Source organism: Diorhabda sublineata, chromosome 6, assembly GCF_026230105.1.
Source record: "Diorhabda sublineata isolate icDioSubl1.1 chromosome 6, icDioSubl1.1, whole genome shotgun sequence".
Classification (NCBI taxonomy): Eukaryota; Metazoa; Arthropoda; class Insecta; order Coleoptera; family Chrysomelidae; genus Diorhabda; species Diorhabda sublineata.
The window spans coordinates 30,768,563-30,794,050 of NC_079479.1; the positions used below are offsets into that span (position 1 = coordinate 30,768,563).

Here is a 25,488-nt window from a genome sequence, read left to right on the forward strand (position 1 = left end):
GATACGAAGGCAAAGAAGGCTTATAAAATCATGTGCGTCACAAAGATATTTTCCTAATAAAATAGGACTTGAACGGAGGGAGAATTTTCAATTCATACCAAGCGTAAATTATCTGAATCAAAGAAAATTACTCTAGAAAAATTATGTCGTACTAGATGGTCTTCTAGAAATATTACAAAAACCTTTTGGTTAATAATGAGAACTTTGTGGCAGTTAAATTCAGTTTCTACAAAAAAAAGATGAAGTACTAATGTGTAAATATAATTATTATTAGTATTATAATTAATATAATACATTTTAGATAGCAACGACCTTATATTGCTAATCATGTTATTTCTTCACTATTTCAAATCGATTACGAATAATGACTTACAGAAAGCTAATATTTCATTTGAGGATAAAAAAATTATTTAAAACATGAAAAACGGGATATATCTAAGAGTTTTTTTTGATGATTCATCAGAAGATGAGGGAGTTACAGAACCGGAACGTATTTCAAAGTCATTGTGTACTATTACTGTTTAAATAAATCAATTTTTGGAAATTAACGTTGTTCGTTGATCTGAATGCACAATTAATTGCTTTGAAAACATGCTTAAAATATGAAAATTCATCTCGTTAAATGACTCTCTGCGAATTCTCACCCACATCGATATATAAAAGAGGAAATATTTATATATTTGGGTGAAATTGTTTTTGGAAAAATTCTTACTTGCAAATCCTCATCGTTCAGTTTATAATCTGCCGTTTCGTCTGGGGAGGTGGCGACTATGACTAGCGTTGCTTGAAGGAAAAAAGCTAGCATTGTAGCCCACCAGAGCTTACCAAGTGACACAGGAACAGAGATAGCGGTATGCGACATCTTTACTGAAACAAAAAGTAGAAATAATTGTCAGCAAGTCAATACCTGGCCCAACAAAGAAAACCCAAAAATTTTGGGAAAAAATATATTTATTTTCTTCTAATATTTGCCTTTGAAGGATTCTTAAACAGCTAAATCGCTTAACATACAAAATGTTGGTTTCCACAATGATGTTACAAGAAGAAACTATTTTAAATAAAATTTTTAAGTTCTCCGATGAATTTATGGTGAAAATAATCTCCAAATTTTCATTTTAACCACAAAATTCAACTATAGGGCATTTGACACTAAGCTATAACAGCATAGTTTACTATATATTGACGTCAGTGCACCGCCATATTGGTATTGAACGTTTTAGCGGGAAGTTTACCCCAAAATTGATTTGAAATGTGATGATGAATATAACACATCTAGATGTCAAATTAGAGATATATAAATCATTTAAACTACTTGTTCAAATGCCCTATTGCTACGAGGAAACTCGATGGAAACATCTTCATGACGCTGTTTTTATTCCAATGTGAGTAAACACGACATCCATCTTGTACATAGCTTTCTTATGTCCAAATTTTCAGTTAATATGCACTTTTTGAAATGCCTACTATGTCTAGTAGTTCGCGCACTTTCAGTCGACGATCATCCAGTACCGCTTTGTGGATTTTCTTCGACATTTATGTAGTCGTCACATAATTTGGTGGATCACTGCGATGCTGGACTTCGCAGGTCATACGGCCTCGTACAGTAGAATATATGTTTTGTTTTTATATTAGTTGAGCTAAGGCCTTTCAAACAAAAGTATTGTATCACTAACGATGACTAAAAACACCGTTTATTCAATATAAATTAAAAAAAAGATTAATTTCTGGTGTGAACATTGGTACAATTCATTTTTGAGATGATAATGGTTTAAATGGTAGATGCTGATCAAAAGTTATGAAGGTATAGGGAGAACATAAAAGTAAAGAAATGTGAAGGAAAATTGGTCCTACTACATTGTAATAATTAGCTGAAGAATCTTCTATTAACTAAAGTTGAAATTTAACTTCTTTAACACATTGTACGTTAGTATCCAAAACAATCAGTTTTTAATTCTCTTAATGGCAGATATTTCAGCTAATTGTTAGAAACATAACAATCAAACTTTGTTATCAATAGCGTCTATCAGTCAAATAATTCTTAGATACCAAAAGAACTAGAAGAAGAACCAAAAGAAGTTTAATCGAAAATTTTATTATTTATTGGACTTTTAATGAATTGAAATTTCCATACACCTAATTTTGTTCATTAACAATTATTACTATCCATCATACTATTTAATCGATTCTAAAATCTTCGTTGAATTTTGAATCATATATACATATCTCATTGTTTTATGTCATGAGACATAAAATACAGAAATGTGATAATAAAATTATTCTTTCAACTACATCAAGATACATATTCCATCTTTTCTTGATATTCCTTCTTGAAAATATTGTTGAACTATCTTTCCAAAGCAGTATTTTTTGATAATTAAACATTTCATCTACTCTCTTATTTAGATCAAGTGAATTTTTTGCAATTAATGCCATTTCTGACTATTCAAAGTTCGTAGACCTGAATTTTAACATTGCTGATATAATAATTGCGTCGTACAAAAAAAGTGAAGTATGGAGATTTATAAAACGGAATCTATCAAAGGTTTTTCACGGACAAAGCGGAAAATCCTGTAAACATCAGATCCCGCAATGCCGTTATTGTATGAACAACATAAAATGTAACAGCACGTAAGTTCATTTAGAGTTGATGGACAGCGAAGTTTAATTTTTTTTAACATGACTTATTTAATAAATTCACATAGTGGTTTGCAATCTCAAATAACTTTAATAATACACACATTATTATTTATTTATCAAACATCTACATTCCATTTTATTTTGGTAATAATATAATGGATTTCATAATAATATATACATTTAAAATTATGTTTCTTGTTATCTCCAGCTAGGAGAACTCGTTCTCGCGGAGGACTTTTTTGTTTTTATTTGATAAGTTGTAGTCCAACTAACTCAATTGTTTCACATTTCATTTTTTTCCTTATGTAAATAACACGATGTTTTAATACCTCCTGCAAGTATTCACAATAAATAATTACGATTTATGATAATTTTCTTCAGAATGTCTCTTTAAGGAGAACGGCTTCCTTAGCTTGTACAACGATCTGAAATTCTATATATTTCCTAAACCATTAATTTAATCGAGTTAAATAAAGAGTAAATTTTTGTTAAAAAATCAATAGAAAAATCTTTATATTGTACTCCCTATAAAAGTTACAGATCGTTAACCATTAGGCATGAGCCCCCCTTGGCCTTCAGTTAGTAATGTATTCTTATTTATTGGCACTATATGGACATGCGTAATCATCTATTAGAAATTGATAATGTTGGAATATATAATTTAGAAAATATACTTAATTTTAATTAACCTACTCACTTCCGAATTTTTCGAGTCAAGTCCCGGAACACCCTGTGTATGATGACATTTCTCAATAGGGAAATCGTAATATCCTTTCATTATTAAGATCACTCGAAATTTTTCTTATGAAAATGAACTTAATTCAAAGTCTATTAGAAAAATATTAAATTTATTATAATCACAAAGCAAGAAATTTTTTTTCTGAATTCTGCTCATTTGGTATGGTATAGCGGATATTGCTGTCCACCATATGCAACAGCCATCCTGTTCATTGCTCTTTTATTTTCATTATATAAAATGTCAAATCATCTCATGCGATTAGTTATTTGTGATTAGGCACTTTTAACGAGGATTTATCCCTGAAGTTCCTGACCTGACTCAGTGAAAAAAAAGAACAATCAAAACAATGGACTGAAAGGGTAGAACCGGATCCAAAGAATGCAAAGACCGTTCCGTCTGCAGGCAAGGTCAAGGCGACAGTTTTTTGTGAAGTGCGTGGAAAAATGTTTATTGACTATGTTGAAAAAGGAAAAACTATCAACAGCGAGTATTGTGCGAAGTTATTGCAACGTTTGAGCGAAGTAATCAAGCAAAAACGGCCGCATTTGGATAAGAAGAAAGTGTTGTTTCATCCAGACAATGAACCAGCTAACACATCATTTATTGCAATAACCAAAATTAATTAATTGAAATTTGAGTTTATACCCCTCAGATTATCTTCTGTTCTTTGTTCACCAGCAATGAAGAGGTCATTTTAGCAATTAATGCTATTTCGAGGAGCTTGACCATTCTTATTATAAAAAGGACATCGATCTTAGTGCGCGTCTCTGGGAAAAGTATATGGAGCTAATGGAATAAATAAATATATTCCTTTCCAAAATTTTTGTATTCTCTTCGTTGATCCAGGTACTTTTGGGACTGTCCTCGTATAACAGGAAAGAGTATTGACTTATTTAACTATTTATTATTTACATTGATTAACTATACGTCCAAATTGTAGTTTGGAGAAGTGTGAAACAGTGAGTTAAACTAAAAAGCTCTTCAAATCTGTCCAACTAAAGAGATTAAGAATCCTTTGACCTTATGCCATATAAAATTAATTACAAACGTTTTGTTTCAATGGTTCACTTCTTTTTAATTTTACTATTCATCAGTTATTTTAAGAAATATACGCGTTTTCACATCTTTTTTTAGCACAATGCATGAAAAGGCATAGTCTGCGATCTTCTCTCCGGCCCATGTTTACTTGAAAAAGCCAAAAAGCACTCTAAAAATTTCGATTTATTTTCATTCTAAATACTATATTCAAATGAGATTGATTGAAATATCAAACGATATCCCAAATAATATTATAACGGTGGCGATAGAATATACCCATTTAGATCAGAATAAAAATCATATTTGGACTCATAACAGATGAAAGCTTTGGTTTTCGAATGACGATTTTCCCTTATGGCATTGCCGTTGTTATTAATTGATAAGGATAAGCTTGAATAATTTATGGGAAATAACTACTCCAAATTTTCGTAAATCTCATATGAATTTGTAACTGCAAAATTTTCTATTGGATGTTTCATGAAAAAAATGTGGAGTGGATCGTAGTAATAAAAGAAAATGGGGGCGTTTAAAATTATATCTCTTTGATCCTACCTCACTCTATATAAAATTCTCATACGTTATGGTATTAATATATTCATCTACGCTTTTTTTTCAAACATTCATAACCAGGTTTTAATATTATACATAACAAGCGCGGAAATTGACATTCAACACACGAGTTGGGAGTGTTTTTATCACTTATAGTAATAGTATTGTTTGAGCAATTTTAAAAAGGAAAGTGGTGTGTTTAACGATTTAAAGTTTGTGATATTTTTTGCACAGATTGCAGATTTCCTGGTTGTTCCCATTACGCCTCAGAGTCCACCGAAGCCGTAGTCTCTTAAGGGTTTTTGCAAATTACTATTGGTACATAACCAAATATGGTACTGGTTATCCCATAAATTTTCCTTGTTGATAATTAAGTAAATATCGGCGGTCATCTACGTTTGATGGCCTAGGTTGTTTAAAAATTTCATCAGTTATAGTGACAAATCTTGACTTTTTCGTTTTGCTGTCAGGCAATTTAATACAATGTTACAAATTCTAGATGTTTGACGTCATCGATTTTTATTTGAAACAATTTTTGTTTCTTATCCAAATACTACACATAATAGTCGCCGTTGATAGTTTTTTCTTTTTCAAGATAATCAATGAAAATTATCCTACGCGCATCCCAAAAAACCTACGTCTGCAGATGGAACGGTCTTTTCCTTCTTTGGAGCTGGTTTTCTCTTTTCAGTTCATTGTTTTGATCGTTCTTTTGTTTCGGATGTGTGTGAAGTGATGGACCCACGTTTCATCCATTCTTATGAACCGGCGCCAAACATGGAAACATCTTCATGACACTGTTTTCTTTTGAGCAAACGCGGCACCCATCTTCTGCACAGCTTTATCATCTCCCAATTTTCAGTTATTATGCGATGAACCGCACTTTTTGATATGTTTACTATTTCTATTAGCTCGTGAACTTTCAGTCGACGATCATCCAGTAGGTACCACTTTGTGGATTTTCTTCAACATCTCTGGAGTCATCACATAATTTGGTGGATCACTCGATGCAGGTCTTTGCAGATCTTACGACCTCGTTTAGACTATGCTACCCAATATTTTACTGATGGTATCGAAGAAACACTCTCAGTAGAGTAGAATCTAGTTCAACTTTTATATTGGTTGTGTTTAGGTCTTCCAAATAAAATTATTCAATGAAAACGTTTACTATTGATTGCTGCCAAGCAAAAACTGAACAACATGGCGTCTTATAACTTAAAACATATGCTGTATAGATGGTGTACTTTTGAAAACAGTATTTTTCAAGCAACTACCTCTATCTCTAAGTCAGTCCATGTACTTCTGGGACCATTCTCGTACATTACACAATTACAGTGTGTAGCGGCGGTCAGATTATGTTTTACTTTTCGAATAAGGGTCCAAGTTCAAAAATGGTATATTTTTTTCATGAAAATACGAAAACATAGTTAATTGTGTACTACTTTTTATATCTTGTAACATTTATCAAAAATTGCATTGAAACGGAAAAACAAATTTTATTGGATATCACTTTTGGTCATAATGGGTTTGTGTAATGCTTAAACGCAAGGTGCCTTCCAAACGAGAGTCAGTTGTTGAAGTTCTTTATTTCCATTTTAGAAACTTTGTTTTCAAGTATAGAGCTCTTCACAACTATTGTTTGAGCAAAATGAGGAGTAAATCTACATAGCATTATCAAACAAATTCGAAAAGTCTTCAGCAGGAAGTTTTTTATAAAACTCCCGCAAAGGTTCGGCGTATATATTATTAGTTAAGTAAAACAACAGCTTTGAGTAGTTTCCCTTGTCCGCGATCTGGTGTTCTGAGTATTAAACTTGGTTATATGGTTATATTTATTGAACGTACGATTTTAATAATTAATTATGATATATTTGTTTCGGGTGAACCAAATTATATTGGCTGGTTAAAAATTTATGTTTCATGCACCAACCCTCTCACATGGACAGAATCTGGCGGGAGGTTACCCACCTTTTCACTATAACGGAATTGATATTTCTCCGTAGACGAATAAATAAATTTTTAATTCTAAAAATAGATTATTACATTGGAAATTTGTTTGGAGGTATTTAATTGCTAATTTTCCATTGAAAACTGACTGTTTATAAATTCTACGTAACATTTCCAATTTCGTGAAAATTAATAGGTGAATGCAAATTGAATATATGCAATCTTTTCAATATTTGTTCGTCTATAGGAAGCTGTCTAATCAAACCACGTTTTTAAAACAAATTGAGTTGGTACGTAGTCAGGAATATTATTATTTTGTCGGAAAAAATTCTGATCACTCGCTTAACGGGAAATGTTAATCGTTATAGTTTATATATAGAACAAAATTGTTATAAAATTTATTTCAATGTTTTTCAGTCTCAAATGGGAGAGAATACAATTTTTAGTATGAAATCCGTTTTTTGATTGTTATAGAAATAATATATTTTAAGTTTTGAACTTTCCCGCAAGTTTTAATTGAATTTAAAATGAAAAAGTACATTCTAGTTGCACAAATTCGGCCATAGCCATAGTTCTTCAGTCAGTATATGACAAATCCCATCTTTTTATTTACCTATAACTTTTTTCATTTCTTTAATTGTAATCCGATGTATAATTAAGTGTTCTTTTTTTTTATTTTGGCTGCCCCGAACCCGTGGGTACTACATAGTATCTAGCTCCTTACTCATTTGCATAATCGTAGATAAAATATAGTATTCAACATAAGGTAAAAGTCATTGTTTATTTGATGAATTTGCTTACGCGAATCATGACCCAAATTACCAATTACTTGAGAATATATTATTATTCCTACATTTCTTTAATATAGATGAAAATTTATAGAGTTATGGAAGATATATTCTTTAGACAACAATTTCCAGTAAATGAGGTTATAAAATGATCAATAAATGTCTTATCTTATGTTTAATCTAAACAACAAGCGTTTACGCTGCAACTCATAAAATTTTATAGCCACTTTTGATAACTAAGATGTTAAAAAATAAATAATTTCGCTAGAAATAAGTAGATTCATAATTTCTTTTTTTATTACAAAAATTCTGCGTAAATTTGATGAATGTATCTAAGCTAATAGGTTAAGTTAGGTTAAGTATGATTACAGAATGAAAATTGAGGATGATCTTGGTTCCATACAAAAAGGAACTACAAAAAAGAAAAACAAATTGCATCCGTTCAAATACTTAAAATAAATTCATAAATTAGCTCCAAGGTAGAAAAAATAAAATATTGTAGGTAACTTAAATGTGGTATTTTGTTGAAATTGAGAAAGCGTCGTAGGGTGTTTTTTGCGCCGCTAGGTAGAGAGTAAAACAATAATATATAGGGTTATGAAAAAATAATGCAAAAAATTCTCAAAATCTACAATGCAAAATTCAAAAATACGAAAGTTTATTAAAATAAATCAAAAATAAGCTTTAAATTGATCCAACTTATGACATCGTCAATATGTGATTCGAAATAAACTTTATTTTAGTAATAACTTTTAAATTACACATCATTTTGGGAGTTATACAAGATATTTCATATCTAATTCAAAATCAAGGAGGGTAAGATCTAGGGACATAGGTGATTATTACATTGATTTACGTCTTTCAATCCACCTCACTTTAAACTGGTTATCCAGAGACTTTCGAAGAACATTAGCACCATAATGTGATAGTGGTGTATAATCTTGCAGGAACAAAATACTGGGATCCAGGTTTTCCCGATCATTTGGACTTGGAAATGCTGCAATCAAGTCAAGAAGAACTTCCATACGAAGATGTTTCAAAGATCGCTCAGTTATTAAATTCCAGGGAAAAAAATAAGGACCAATGAATCTTTTCCTGACGATTCTTCCCAATCATCAATTTCTTTAAGGCTCTGGCTGTGTTTTTTGTTTTGTTTTTGTCAAGCCTAGTAGCGACAATTTTGTAAATTTACTGTATTATATAAACAAAACGTTTCCTCGTATGAAAATATTGTGCTATTAAGAAAATTTGGAATTTCAGACATTAAAATAAAAAAAACCTCTATCCGGTTCCACTCCTAAGAATCCGTGAACAAGTTGAGCTTTGTATAGGTGAAGTTTTTTTTCTTTATAAACTTTTAACCGTTCACTCTTCTGTCAAATATCATCTTCAAAGTGCAATATCTGCGAGCAAGCATCTACTCTGCAGATGTCCTGCCTATTTTATCAAATGCCTTAGGTGTACCTCGAAGGAGTAGTGCTTAGGACACAAATAACATATTGTAAGGTAATTTGTATTGTAGTTGCGCGAGGGTTGTCTTCCTATGACAACAAAGTATTCAAATTTGTTTCGTAGCTTATTTCTGATCATCCAGATTTTGGAGCATCTCTCACGCTTCTTCTTCTTCCATTAAATTTTGCAGCAATTTTGCTTTTAGTAATTGAAGGTCTTAAAAAAATGATTCTTCATGACTTTGAAGTCTATCGCTGTAATTCATCACGTCTAGAATATCTGTTTTTTTCTCTTTCGTTTGAAGGAGACATAAGCCAGCTTGAAACTTCTTGTTTTGAAAGAGTCTTACATTTTGTTTTATTCATGAGAAAGCAGAATTCCTCTGCTCAAATTTTTATCCCTACTCTAATCATTGAACCACTCGCGCTGTTTTCAATATAATGTTTTAAAATTTTGCCCAATGCTACTCATTATTGGTTAGTTACTGAAAACCTTCCATAGTCTTGTAGTTGCTCAAAGCTTTTGTATTCATTTTTAACTTTCTAGCCTTTTTCAGTTTCTCGCCTTTTTTAAATCTAAATCTGGTAATTTTCTTCTTATAATTTGTCACCACAAGACAGTTGTCTGTATTAGTAGTAATATTTATATAATATTGTTGAATTACTGAGACTGGCAATTAATACTTTTTATAGAACATGTTCAGGAAAAATTAGTGAAACTACTATTAATTTGCGCGACTCTATAGTTAAATACTATCTCTACTTCTTGAAATTATTTATTACGAAATTACATTTTTTGTAGAGATGATAAAAGTAAAATTTTGTTCAACATATTTCTGTCACCAAGAAAAATTTGTCTAATATTGTGTTCAAAGTCATATCAATTGATATAAAGCTCATAATACCGGATGTAAAGCTTCAAAGCTCCAGTCAGTTTTTTACTCAGAGCATCACTGTTTGTTTTTAATCTTTTGCGACATTTTAGAATAGTCTCTCGATGTTATAACCTCTAAAATGAAAATTGCCAATAATCTCCATCTCTGCTCATTTCATAAGACTTTCCGTTCATTAATATGAAAATTTAGTTCAAGCTTCCAAATGAAAATTCCTAATCTTTCAACTAACATGAACGTTTAGTAAACAAAGTTTATCATTTTACATTTAAATAAAAAATAAATGTTGGTTCTACCAATGACTATAGTCACGAAAAATCCACTAAACAACATATTTGTCATGTGAAGATACTTGAATCATTCATATTTATAATACAAGAAAAAGTTGAGGGAAGTATAATACAGATCTCGGTTTCTATGACGAGTGAATAAATTTTGTTACCATAAGCTAACAGCCACAGGACTCTGAAGCGCGATAAAATATGATAAAAAAACTATTTATACTTTATTTTCTGATTAGATTAATTTTACATTGCAAAAAACGCGTTTAAATTTCAAAAGTAAGAACAAACAGAGCGAAAGTTGAGTGAAAAATGTCATGAATTATTCATCTACTCTTTTATTTATACAGTTTGATTACTACGCAGTTTAACAAATTATAATGAAAATTGTTTATTGAAAACTGTGTTTCTCGAATCAGTTCGATTCCACATATTGCGATTGTGTTTGTTTGTACATCAAATACACTCCTCAATAATTCACATGTCTATTTAATGTTTAGCTTCCACTAGGATATCAAAGAAATTATTATATTTTTCAATTACAACCGACAATTTAGAGAAGAAATATGTTCTATATTATTTCAACTGACTCACGAGAAACAAACATTCTGACGTAATTGAACGGTAGCAATTTTATGTGACCGATTCCGTGTCAGTGGACAGTACAACCTAGGAGTACGTCACGACTGAGGAAAACGATTTATTCAATTCTACTTTAATCACAAATACTTGGTACAGTTTTCTATAAATCTTGATCGGTCGACGATTCTCACTGACTCTAATAAATCAAGAAAAACAAATCCTAGAGCAGAGGTAAACTCTGATCATAATTTGCTCTACTCGGTACTAAAAGTGAAAACGAAGACCTCACGAGTACAAGTACTATAGGATCCAGGAAATAAATGGTAATGTACATACAACTATATCATATCCCCTTGAAAACAAATGTGTCGAAGTAAATTGACGAGAGACATCAAATCTCCGATAAGACATAAAAAAGTTCAACAGTTAGTCAAGCCGAAAGGAAAAAATGGATTGAACAGGACATGTCAAATTCCATGGGGGAGGGACAAAACTATGAAAGCAATAATCATAATGTATTCAAAAGAATACATCTTCAGACCATACATGACTTCAATTTACGTAGAAAGCTAAAAGAACATTCTGGCATATATAAAAGGAGAAACACCACAGTGCTGCATAACGATGCTGGAAAGGCATTTTCAACAAAGGAAGATCGGTATAGTTAATGGATTATATGGTAGATCACATCCAAGCATTTCCGAAGATGAAAAACCAATCAAAAGTGAGAAAAACTGGACTTGATGCAATCCAGGTTTACCAAATTGGGAAACTTCTAACAACTGGCAGAAATCTTACTCAAATAAAAACAATGCTCATAGGTGATCAATTAACCTAATTAGTCATACGTTAACAATACTCTTAAAGATACTCGTCAATAGAATTCATGTCAAATGTGGACACAATATTGGCAAAGAACAATTTGGATTTCGTAGCAGACTAGGCACACGCTAAGCTCTTTTGAACTACTACAAACGTGTTGTGCATAAAAAAATATCTATAAATGTTTTATTAATTTCGAAAAAGCGTTTAATCAAGTCAAACACATATCATAATCAAACAGCAGTAGTTAGGCTAGATGATAACGTTAGACAGAGATGTGTTCTATCACCCTTGTTGTTTAACCTTCATTAAGAGAAGATATTTCACGAATCTTTACATGACAGGATAAGAGTAGTAAATGTAGGGGGCGAAATTATAAACAACGTAAGATACGCAGATGAATCTGCCATATTTACAATCAACGGATCCAACGTTTAACTGATATAACATTTCAAATATTTAGGTAGCAAACTTAGCAATGACATAACGTGCGATGAAGAGATAAGAGCGAGGATTGAAGGGATGCAACAAATGGAAACCAACTCTCACTAATGGAAACCTCACAGCTCAGACGCGGTTAACATCACTCCGTTGTTGAGTATGGAGCATTCGAGAGTGCTGGTTAGGGTGTTTCAAATTTCCAAAAGTTTGAATTTCAAATGACTTTGCTCTTGCCCTGCGTCCAAGTGATGCAAACGTTAACTGTCTCGAGTTTCAGGTCGATCGGACAACATTTAGAGGTTGCACACTTTGAACATGAACAGTTTTTAACCTGGTTTGCGTATTTCTAATTTTGAGTTATATAGGAAACACTAAGTTCTAACGGACTTTGCTTTCTTGTGTTTCAGGTAATTAATATATAAAATGGCAACTAAAAGAGGAATTTGGCTGTTAGAAAAAGTGCCTAGTAGTGAGTTTTTAGGAGCTCGGCTTCCTTCAAAGGAACAAGTACTCTTAGTATTCATTCACCATCATAAGGAACTGAACGAAACACTTTCTGACGCGGCTAAATCCACCAGTACTAAACTTCAAGTAGTTTGGAAGAAAGCAAATATGTGTACTTGTTAAAACTGAAGGAAACATTCGTATTAGTATACAGAAACTGTACAAAGAATATCAAAATCTCGGCAAAGAAAAATCAAGAAACACGGATAAGGCTAAGTTGAAACGCGAGATGTTTAAAGGTTATCTGGTCGAATTATTTGACATTTATCGCCAAAATGTAATGGATATAACGAAGTATCACAAGAAGATAAAGACTTTCTCATGTCTCAAAGAGAAGATTGCATGAGTTCATCAATGAGTGGTGATGATAAGGTTTTTGCCGCTAAAGCTAAAACGAAAACTTTACAAAAAGAAAAAAAAAGAGTTATACAAAATCAAACACTTCCAACTTATAGCTTAGATTAATAAGATAGTAGCAGTTGAATTCTCATCTGTGTCATCATCCGAAGATGAAAAAGACAGTGAGTTTTTGGTGAGTGAGTATTTTGTAAATACTTACCCAAAAATGTTCAAAGTGTGCAACCTCCAAATATTATCCAATCATCTCCAAATTTCACACAGATAACTTATACACCACCTAGACTCAGGGCAAAAGCAAAGTCAGCAAGAATTTTACATTTTATTTTTTACCACTAAAAATGAAACACTCTAGTGCTGGTGATAATATCCTCAAGATCCCTTTGACTGCACAATTATCACATCACATGATGATTCAAGAAAAGTTTGAGGGCTAGAGGATGGATAAGTCGTAAAAAGCTATGGTGGCTAAGAAATATTAGAAATTGGCTCGGGCTGGAAGTAGAAAAACTATTTTCTTTATAATATTGTTTTCTTACGGTGAATGAAATTTGATTTCTAACTATTTAAACTTTAAACAGATACAATACAAATATTTGTTTATTTATAACTAGAACTGCCAAATATATCGGTTTAAATCTATTTACATCCAACAAAGTATTCGAAACTATATATTTCATTTATAATAAATTATTAAAATAGCTAATTATAAATGAAGCATCCTACTGACAATCAAATCAATATTTATAAAAGACTTTATTTAATGGTTATTACAAACCGCTCGTCAACGCAGAAAAGGTTGATGTGAAGGTTGCAGTACTTTGTACAACTTTTCAACTGGCGATTATTTAACGTACCAATCAGCCACCATTTATATGCTGTAAATAGTCATCAATATTGTCCCTAACCTAACCATTTATTGTGAATTAAACTACCTAAATAACATTTCTCGTTTCCACAAATAATCTATACACATTATATTTACTTTTTCACGTTTACGTGTAGATCCTAATTTTACTTTCAATAATTAAAATAAACAATAAAAGACTCTTGAAGTGGAATACGCGTAAACTACTTTATTGCTTTATCAATTTGTTTTATGACGTAAAACAATTTATTTAACGCACTCTCCATTCGGGAGTAGTGCCTATTGAAAACAAATGACTAATACATACACATATTCAGTTAATTAACAGGTGCCACACTTGCTGTCATAACTATTCGGTTATAAGTTTGAACGAATTGGAGGAATATTGATTTTACATCTATCATTGAAATATACATTATTTTAATGGCAAATACCGACTCGTTTCAAATAAACCGATTATATGTGAAAAGAAAAAGCCACGGAACAAGAATCAACTGAAACTTATGTAGAGTTAAGTGATATTGTTTCTTTATCAAGATGGATAATATAGTTAATAGAATATAGCAGGAGATATTTGTGTCTCGAAAATCAATCAAAATTAAATTTTACGACCAATTTTTCGTAATTTGATAGAAAATAATTCACAAGATATGAAAATTTATTCATATGATTGCTATAGTTGAATATTTTATTGGATAAAATCTTCAGTTGAAATAGTTACATTTCAACGTCTGTACTAGTGTAATTTACAATTAGATAGGTTCCTTTGATGGTTTTTATCCATCTAACTCGAGACTCGATAAAATGTGAAGAGCTTTTAGAGACTAAATGTGGAGAAGGGTATTTGTGTGTGTATGTATGTTTGGGAATTTTTAGTTGTTAGCTGGGGATACCTAGAGTAGGAAAACTACATCATGCGACTTGTACAGCACACTTAAAACCAACCTAAATTTACCGCAGACTGCTTACCAACTTTGCAGAAGCTACTCTTCTATAGACAAGAATGGATAATAGGTACAACGAATTCAAGCAATACCTTGATCAATTTGCAAGGGTGTCTTCCCAGTTATGTGCAGCATTTAGTCTGCCAGATGTTCAAAAAGGCGTTAGGAGTTATAATCCCCAGTCAGTCACTTGACTAGGCAACCATTTTTTAATTTTTTAAATGTTGGTATAGTTGCTCAGCTTATTAGTTAAAACACGATTTTTGTATGAAATGAAAGCTTGAACTTTCTAGTTTAAAAAAAAATGGTTACCTAGCCTCTGACTTATGCAGCCTGATGCTGAATTAATTAATTTAGAACAGCTAGAAACTGAGCCAGTTCGTATGGAACAGACGTAACTCGAATTGAGCGATGAGAGCAAGAACCTGATTTAAGTGATGTAGATCAAGAACAGGATTCAGAATCCGAATCAGAGGTAATGTTTATGTTAATTGATAAATATACGGTACAATTGTAACAGTTTATATTATAGTTTTAATAAATAAATTGCTTAATTTAATGTTAACGGTTTATATTTAAATTATTTTCTATGTTTCGATTATGTTCGTGCTAATTAAAAAAATTGTAAATCTTCAAAGTGGGCTGCCAAAATTTTTAACAGTCAGAGACTAGGCAACCATTTTTTTTTCTAAAACTAGAAAGCTCAAGCTTTCATTTGATACCTAATATAATATCAATAAGCTAAGCAACTATACCAATATTTAAAAAAATAAAACATGGTTTCCTAGTCAAGTGACTGACTGGGGTTGTCGTCAATTTGAGTACTACCTTTCAAATAATATATCCTCTAACCTTTTTCAGCGACTGGCTCTTCGCCCAATTGTTTTTCGAATGTGCTCGACGCTTCACAGTGCTTGAAATCTTGAAACTTACATTAGATACAGTTTTTATCTCTTTTTATAAGATATATAATCTCTTTGATATCTCATATATTTATTCATTTCATTGGATTTTCAACAGCACCCTAGGGGTTATTATACTCATAGTATTTGAATATTTGGTGCTATATAGAAAATGTAAAATGATGATTTAGGGACAATTAAGTACAAATACGAGTGAAATAGGATTTTAATTATTATTAATAACATTTTTGATAGCTCAAATCATTATTAAAAGCAGGTAATAGTGATTAACAGTCCAAATCCATTAGTTGAATAAATTGGCCAACATTTAGAAATCGTTATTCTGGTAACGTAACGTAACTCTATAGAGCATCCTAACTCATTCTTACGGAAAATGTAATCCATATTTAATAAATTCTGTTAAATTTGACACATATTTTCAAATGAGGCTGCGTTATCATCGGATCTATTCAAAGTTTAGAAATAATAGATGTAGTAGTAAGTTTTTAACATCTATGAAATCTGTACAATGTTAAACTTAAAAATGAAATAGAAATTGAAATTTGCCAATCATAGATATTAGCAGCATGGATTCGTTTCAGTAATATATGAGAGAGTCTGAAATTTGATGAAAAAAACGAAAAAATATTGTTTTCAAAAATATAACAATGATAACTAGTGCAGTATTGCCGCTCCGTGTGTACTATTGCTGGAAATTGTTAAACGTTCTTCTAATGGATTGCTAGAAAATTGTGTGAAAAAACTGAGAAATAATTAAATGAAACAAAAATTTACGAAAAATTCGAAATAGTTTCAGGAGGAGGATTTCAATCAATATGTATCTCAAAACAACGATGGAAAAACCAAGACACGTTTATTGTAAAGCTGCGAATTTCGAGAAATAAATAAATTTTTAGGATTATTAGAAAGTAATGCATAAAATTTTTAAAAAGTATAACACGTCATCAATATATTTTTTTAATTAGAAACTAGATTTTTAGATTTTCTTATTATAAAAAAGGATTTGCGAAGGGGCAACTAGGAAAAACCTAAAAATTATTAGTCTTAGACCTTTTTATATATATTTTTCTTGATAAATCGTCTTTTAGATTCAAAAAATGCGTAATAAAAATATTTTGATTTAAACCAAAATAGGTCGAAATGTCGAATGTTGAAACTAATATTCTCAGAATAAAATAGATTCGTCAAGAAAAATAAACTTAATCTTAATAATCACTTTTGAATTGATTCAACGAAATCTTACAGGATTTTTTCAAATTGTGTCCCGTTCATCATCTGACTCAGGCAAAGATGATGGTAGATATGATTTGCAGATTTCGAGTTATACGAGTGATTCGTTCCATCAAGTCTTCTTGTTTGTTTAGTTGGTTAATGCAGACACAAATTTTTGAATTTTCCCACAGAGAAAAATCTACGGGAATAAGATTAAGTGACCCAGGTGGCCACTCCATCAATCTATATTGTCTCAAAGAAATATTCGTATCCAACGGTCTTGCTTAATAATCAATCCTTCAGAAAAATGATATAAAACGCATTGGAATCCACTTAGATCGAAAGTTGACATAATGAACTCATATATTTATGAAACTAATACAGTATTATTGGTTGAAAATCCCAACTAAAACCGAAGTCAACCGTCATAGTGAATAAAAAACATCATGATTTTGACTACGTGTTTGTGAAGTATGAAAACCACTAATTCTTGAAACCCTGTTTTTTAGCTGCTTTTCAGGGATATTTCAGCCGAAAGATTCTGGGAGTCACAACTATATACCAGGGACAGAGTTGTTGTAGCTACATCAAACTTGTGAATAATGCCCCGATGCAAGGAACCACAACAGTACTTACAGACAGACGTACACAATACATCTAGAGATCGCCAGAACAACGGCCAACTTATGTATTGTTATCTTTTAGATGTATTGTAAATAGGGAAACAAAAAAGAAAATAAAGACATTTTTAAACAAACAAACCACTAATTCTCTGTCGACAAGCAACTTTAAAGCGTGGCGAAGTACGCATCAGAAGTCTAAATAGTCTCATAAGATCCTTTGATTTGCTAACCCAGATTAATGGTTTGATAAAGAATATTTTTGAGCGTAGTGTGGCATCAATTTTTTTACTCCATTTCTGATTAATCCGAACATCATATAGTTAATATACGTATATTCATTCACATAAAAAAATAAATTTTCATATCGGTATACCAACACCCAGAAAAAGTCCCATTTCATACAAATTAACAGCAAGAAAAAGGCCACGATGTATCCAGTTTAAGTTAAATTTGACGAAATTGAGAGTTGATTTTGATATGTCGAGTTGACATTAACCGAAAGTCAATTCAATTTATGGGAAACTAAAAGCTGCAAAAACGTTTGCAGCTTATCATTGTTTGCAGGAAAACGTACAAAACTCGGTAGAAATTAATTTTTTAGATTGATTTGCTGTTTCTTTCGGCTCGTTTAAAAATTTTATAGTCGTATGGAGATTGTCATTTTCTATCTCTTCATTGGTGTATCAAAATCAACTAAAAATTATCAGTTTTGTGTCGCAAGATTGCGGATTTACCCACAACACACAATGAAGCAAAGAAGAAAAAATGTAAATAAAGTAGCGTAAAAAACTATGGAATTACTTTCAATGTATTATATTATAGAATTCATTCCATTCGTCAAGTCGTATTTTATCAGGTTTTCTTAATGGAAATCACTACACATTGTAGTCTTTTCGGATCGTATATCTATCGTGTTCTTTAGGTTTCCTCCAACCCATTAAAAAACCGTCCTAGGTACAGCAACGATGCTGCGCTATAGAGATTACGCGTTCCAAACGGGCAGTTACTTAGATATCGTTTGTGAACCGTTTCCAGGAAGGTCTTTTCGATATTTGGTTGATAGCAAGTACTGTTACCAGAGCCGTGATAGTCGGAGATTGTGCAGAAAATATCATTTAAACGCTTCCAAGAACAGTCCAGACTAGCAGGTTGGAATAAACCTTATAGGTTAGTTCCAACACATCAAAAAATCACCCTTTGGTACTGTGCCGATGCTGCGCAATAGACATTACGTGTTCAAACCGGACAGTTACCGTCATACACATGATTCTGATTTGTATTCCAACCGACTTATGTATCGTTTGTGAACTGTTTCCGGGACAGTCTTTTCGATACTTGATTGATAACGAGTATTGTTACCAGAACCGTGCATAGGTGGAAATTGCGCAGAAAATATCATTCAAACGCTCCAAAAACGGTTCAGATGGACCAAACATTATGATGTATTCGAGTTATATATGCCTTCCACGTGCAAACAACTCGATTTCGGTACATCTTATAACTTAATGTGAAGAATTCAATCTATTTCAAAATTAATTCAAACTTTGAATTCCTGAAATAATTCGATTGTTCTAGTGTTCGAATATTTAAACTTATTAAGAAGAGAAAAGTGTTATCTCTCCAGCTGAGAATTAATTAAGATCATATTTCATCGTTTAACACTATAATCTTGGTTTCCGGATATTCGTTTCTAGTTTAATTATCATTTTTAGTATAAATATGGAAATGTTGAATGGTGTAACGTTTGTTCACTCAAAGTGGGTGTGAAATTATGAAACTTCCTGTAATCCGCTAAAAAAATATCTTTTTAATAAACTCAGTCATTATCAGTTTTTATTGTTTCATTCTCGCAATTTTTCTTTTTTCATAACTCAAAGTTTCGATTCAATTCGACATTACTTGAGCAACGATATTTTCAGAGATTTGATATGATATTGGATTGGTACTTGGAATAAATGTAAATTTTGAATCTAATACATTTTGGTTGGAAAATGACCGTGTTCTTCAACCACTTTACCCACACGCCTATTTATATCTAAGCGTGAGGAGCGCTGCACGTACTTGTTAACTGTACAGCACTTAGACTTACACTTAGACTGTAGCAGTTGCTGATTTTTGGTAGCACAAAACGGTATTTTAGTATAAGGCTAAAAGACATACGCCACTATGAATAATCTTTTATTTAGCAACTACTTTAGGTCGTAAAGCTATAGTAGTTGGTGCCTTATTGACTTCTGTCGATATAAATTGAGACACTTTCAGGATAAAAAGTTGTAATAAAATATGACTACACTACACAAAATGTTAAACACAAAACTTGTCCTGCGCCCAAATACAGTAAATAACACTTGAAACGTAAATTGAATAAAAGAACTATGTTAATTCATCAAGAGAAATTAATTTGACTTTTCATTTTTAAATGCACTGACAACTCACTCCCATTTTTTTTTTTTTAATCAGGTAGTCGTAAATTTATTAATCATTTTTGAAAGATCATCGATTCTAAAATCGAATGATCATTCATTGGTTTGAGAATATAATTCTCGAACATATTGGGCCCCTTGAAACTTGAAAAGTTTCAAAATGCTCGATAAATGGGACTGAAATAGCATTAAAATGTTTATAAGCATGTCAATATCGCACGGTAAAAATTAAAAATCGAGAAAGCGAATTCAATGCATTTTATGATATTAAGAAAAATTAACGATTCCTATTGGAAACTACATTCTAGTAACCAATGTAACTACTAAAAAAATGTAAACAACAAGTTGGTTCATATAACTTACAAGCCTATGTTGAATATCAGTCACTTTTCACCGAGAAGTGACTCATCAGACTCAGGAAAAGGGACTATTTTAGAGATGGCTCTGGTGTATATACCAGTTGCTGTTTTAACTTTTACTGCCCTCACATTCCCATCAGGCCCCGGCATCGTTTCGATGATTCTTCCTGTAGACCACTGTAGAGGGGGTAGCATATCCTCTTTAAGAAGAACTAAAGAATCAACTTCCAGATTAGGGAAAGACTTAAGCCACTTTGGTCGATTTTGTAATTGATTCAAGTATTCAGTCGACCAGCGGCGCCAGAATTCTTGTTGTAACTTTGTACATTGTTGCCATAGTGACAGCCGATTTTCAGGGATGTTGGTATTATCTTTTTCAGGAAAGGAAGTTAGGCTAGCACCGATAAGAAAATGTCCTGGGGTCAAACATTCCAAGTCAGAGGGGTCATTAGATAATGGTGATATAGGTCTGCTATTTAAAATTGCCTCTATTTGGGCTAGAATTGTAGAGAACTCTTCATATGCTAATTTGGAGTCTTCAAGAATTTTTGAAATGAGCTTTTTCGAGCTTTTTATTCCGCTTTTCCATATTCCTCCAAAATGTGGCGCTCTAGGAGGTATGAAATTCCATTCAATTTTGGAATGCGATAAAAAATTTTGAATAGAATCAATATTATTTTGATTTTTGAAAAATATTTCTAAATCTCTAAAAGTGTTATCAGCGCCCTGAAAATTAGTGGCGTTGTCGGAATAAATTTTGGCAGGTTTGCCACGACGGGAAATGAACCGTTTTAGGGTCAAGATAAAGGCTTCAGTTGATAAAGAAGTAACAGCTTCAATGTGAATAGCTTTAGTGACAAACATACGAAAAGCGCAATATAGCATTTCACCAAGGGAGCTTTTCGTAATTTGGAAGATTTTATGAGAAATGGCCCATCAAAGACCAGTCCTGTTTTTTGAAACGGTCGAGTAGGGATGACTCTATCTCGTGGAAGGTCTGCCATAATTTGTGTATTTGGCTTAGTTGAAAAACGAAAACATTTTAATGAATTCGTTAGTAAATAGTATTTACAAAAACATTTCGAAATTCATTATTGTTTTTAGGAAAAATAACTCGATATAAAGTAACTTTCTATATTAATTTGTTGTTTCTCTCGGTTCGTTTACAACATTCATACTGGAATTTGTAATTATTCATTAGATTACAGATTCACTCACAGTTAAATAAGCACACAACGAATCAAAGTCAAGAAAAACAATTTACATGCCATGGAATGTGTTTCAATGTTTATATTATAGAATTCATCAAGTTATATTCTATAAATTATTGTGAATTCGGAACCACTACACATTGTGGTCTTTTGGGATCATCTGTTTTTCATATTGTATTTAGATTCTATGATATTTTGGAGTGAAATATGCCTCAAACGTATGCAGACAGCGAGCACGTTTGAACTATTTCTTTTGAAATCGGTTTGAGAATAACTAATAATTCAAAATGGAGATTTCGGTCTATTTCAACATTAAATATACCCATTTCAAGTTCGAAAAGGGATCGAGGTGTTTAAATACGTAAAAATTGAAATCAAAATTATGCCGCAGATTCATTCACAAAAACAAACAGAGCAAAGTGAATAAATTTTTGGCAAAATGATTAATTTGTTTCCGCGCTGTTCAGCAGTAAATAAATTTTTGCCGTTTCATACCTAAATCCTTTACTTTTCCAATAAAGATTAGTTAAAACACATTAATGGTACTTTGAAGTTCATCAGAGTATTGTGAATTTATATTTTTGAGAAATCATTGTAGATTATTTGAATAGAACAAATAAGAAGATATTGAGTGTATTGCTTTTTATTTATATTCACATTTTTCTAATGAAAAACTTCATAAAAACATTTTATCCCATTTTTTGGGTGGAATTAATATTGAAATAACTTGAACGTTCACGACATAAATGGTGATATTGCTAATTTCATGTATCCATTTACTCTTTCTATATAAACGTGATGTAGCGTATAAAACTAATAGTCCTACGTCTGAACCACATTTTCCGGATTCGTTGAAAATTTGTTTGACATCTTGATTACACGATGTGAATGCTTTGCGTTTACAACATTTGTTTGACTAAGCTTTTAATCTCTGAACCGTTTTATAGAGTATCATTGAGATTTTTAGTTGAAAACATTTTGTCTGGTGATAATTTCTACATCCTCAAAAGTACATACAAGTGATTGGTGTATACGAATTACATCATTCAAATCATAATTCTCTGAAAAATCTGAAGTTATAGAAGGAAATTTCCAACCAGTATCATTTTCATATTACTATTTTCACTTGTAAAAACGAAAACTCATTCAATGAAATGGAAAGAGCTGTAATTGTGTTTTATCCTAGTGGAAAATTCGAAACGTGTGGATTTAGAGCCTTTCCACAGATGACTATTCACGTGAAATAAAACGTATAAATGATTGTAGTTAAAAACTTATAACACTAGTAACTTGATGCCTACTTGTATGGTAATAGTCATCAGTGTCAGTGCTATTGTCGTTTGAATTTCGTTTAAGGAAGTTATTTCAAGAAAATTTCCAAATTTACCCTCTATATCCCTAGAAAATCCTCATACTTTTGGTCGAAAAGAAGCCCCACTGTTCCACGTTAGTCACAAATGAATTTTTTGATTATTAAGGAAAAATAGTAGAATTAAGACAAAGCGTATTTTTCTGGAAATTTTAGATAACAATTCAATCCAATCAGATGATGTTTTTGTTTTCTCATGAGAGCACATTTACATTTTATGGTAATAAAATAACATAAGCATTATTCTGAAAGAGTTTTTGGAAATCATATCGTTCGATTCCTTTTACATTAATGACAATTTGAATGCAGAAAAATATTTATAGCTGCTACAAAATAATAAAGTGGAAGCTTTGAAGCTGGCAGTACTTGAACCAAATGTTTCCAATTGGTGGATAGGGAGACGCGAATCGATAGAATGGTCAGTACGATCTCCTGATCAGAGCCCATTTTTATGGAAATCTCAAAAGCATTGTATACAAAACTAAAGCCCTTAACTTATATGACTTAAATGAGATGTTAAGTAACAATAGAAGCCATTATGATGTCAGAAGTTCGCGCGTACTATTCGCATAGCTTCTACGAATGATTGGAAAGATAAATTTCCTACCTATCAGGTGCTGACCATCAATCCCATCAATTTTCAACACCGAGCCGTGTTTCACAGTCGGCATTACACATGGATCTAACATCTGTTTCCTTTTGACTTGCACCCAAACTCTTCTTAAATCCAAAAACCTCAAACTTTGCCTAATCATTCCATAAAACTCTCTCTGACTCTTCATTTAATTTTTATGGTCTTCAATCCACTCCAACCTTATTTTGACGTCTTAAAAGAGGTTTCGTTTCGTAGATGTACTCAAAGGCAGACCCTTGGATTAATTGATCTGAGCTGCTATCTCTGGACTCGTCTGTCGCCGATCACGTTTACTGATCAATACAATACGTTTATTGTGGTTGTGGTTTTTCGAGCCCAAAGCTCCTGGTGGATGCATATTATTTCACGTTGTAATCTACGGTACGTCGAGGTATTTTTCATTAGGTGGCAATGGCAGTGGCAAATAATCCACAAGATTCCACCGGTAGTTCCTTAGTTTTACATATTTTCAAACTTACAAGTCTGAATTTGCGAGAACGTATACAAACTACAAAAAGATGTCTTAATACTAAAAGTATACATCACAACACGTATTTACGTTTCAGAGGGTTCACTTGGACTAAACTACAATCATAAACAACGAAACAATAAATCACAGTTAAAGAATATTGAACATATTAGGTACTTGCAAGTACACACTCATCGCATGCACACACCCTTTCGACCTTCTCTTGACAATATAAAAAGAATTTTATTATAAAGTTTATTACTTTGAAATTTTTGAATGGTTTATGGGGTTATTCCAAAAGTAAGGTGATTGTTATTAATATTAATGTTAATTCACAGGAAATAACGAATATGTATACTTAATTTTCGATGACTCAAGTTTCCAAAACTCAAAATTTTTACGCTTCACATAGCGGTTTGACTTAACGAAGCTGGAATGTATTTTTCTTTCATTCGATTTGCAGTACTCGTATGCTGTGATTTTTTGAAATTTACGCTTAATTTCAGAATTATATTGTATATTTTACTATAATATTATAAAATATTGTGTACAGATTACCGATAAATTGAGATATTCATAAGACAGGATCTGTCTAAAAGTAAAATTTAATAAAGTATACAGCAATGTAGCCATTCTCCTAGCTATGGAAGTAGTAATAGGAAATCTCTGTGGGATTTACGCAAAACATGAAAAAATTAAACAGAATTTATTCAATCGTGAAGCAGTTTATTTTTATCTCAGAATACTGTTATATAAACAAAGTGTAAATATTGTTAGACTGAATAAGTATTAAGACTTTCTTAAAGAATAATACCATATAAAAATGATTTTTTTGCACCTTCCATTCTTAAAAGTGCTTGATTTTAAACTTCAATATGGATTGTTACAATAAATTTCACGTGGAAATTATACTACTTCTAATCAATTTATGGTAAAGCATTTAAATTGAATAATTGTGGCTGAAGTGAGTTTTAATTGCCGTGTGAACGAACAATTTGAAATATTTAAGCTCCTAAAATTCAAATCAAAATTATATCGAGCGAGATTACGAAGCAAAGTCAAGAAAATGAAATAATTAACTGAATGTTTGATTCTGATGTACAACTTTTTAACATCTGTAATTAATAATTAATAATAGAATCACTCAGATATATTAAGTTTTTATAAAAAATTTAGAGATGTTTTAAAGTTATGTCGAATATATATTTCTTCAATCAAATTTCATTTGTACCAATAAGCACGAAGCGTCGAAAGGAAAACTTTGGCGCAAGAAAGATTCTTCTGATTTATGATTAGATAAATTTATTACTGAAAAGTTATTTCCTTATTTCGATGTATGGAAACTTTATTTCTGGGATATTATTAGCGGTGGGTATAAAATACAAAGCGAAAAAATCTCGCAAATATTTGTTTATTATAAAATA

General features: G+C 31.6%; 1 protein-coding gene across 1 annotated transcript in view; it reads right to left on the reverse strand.

Annotated features, from left to right (window-relative positions):
- LOC130445105 (prothoracicostatic peptide) overlaps positions 1-25,488 on the reverse strand; it is a 50,820-nt gene that overhangs the window by 25,147 nt on the left and 185 nt on the right. Inside the window, exon 2 of the mRNA XM_056780616.1 lies at positions 713-867. Within this exon, the coding sequence (XP_056636594.1) occupies positions 713-862 (150 nt within the window). The 5' untranslated portion in view covers positions 863-867. The remainder of the gene's footprint in view (positions 1-712; positions 868-25,488) is intronic.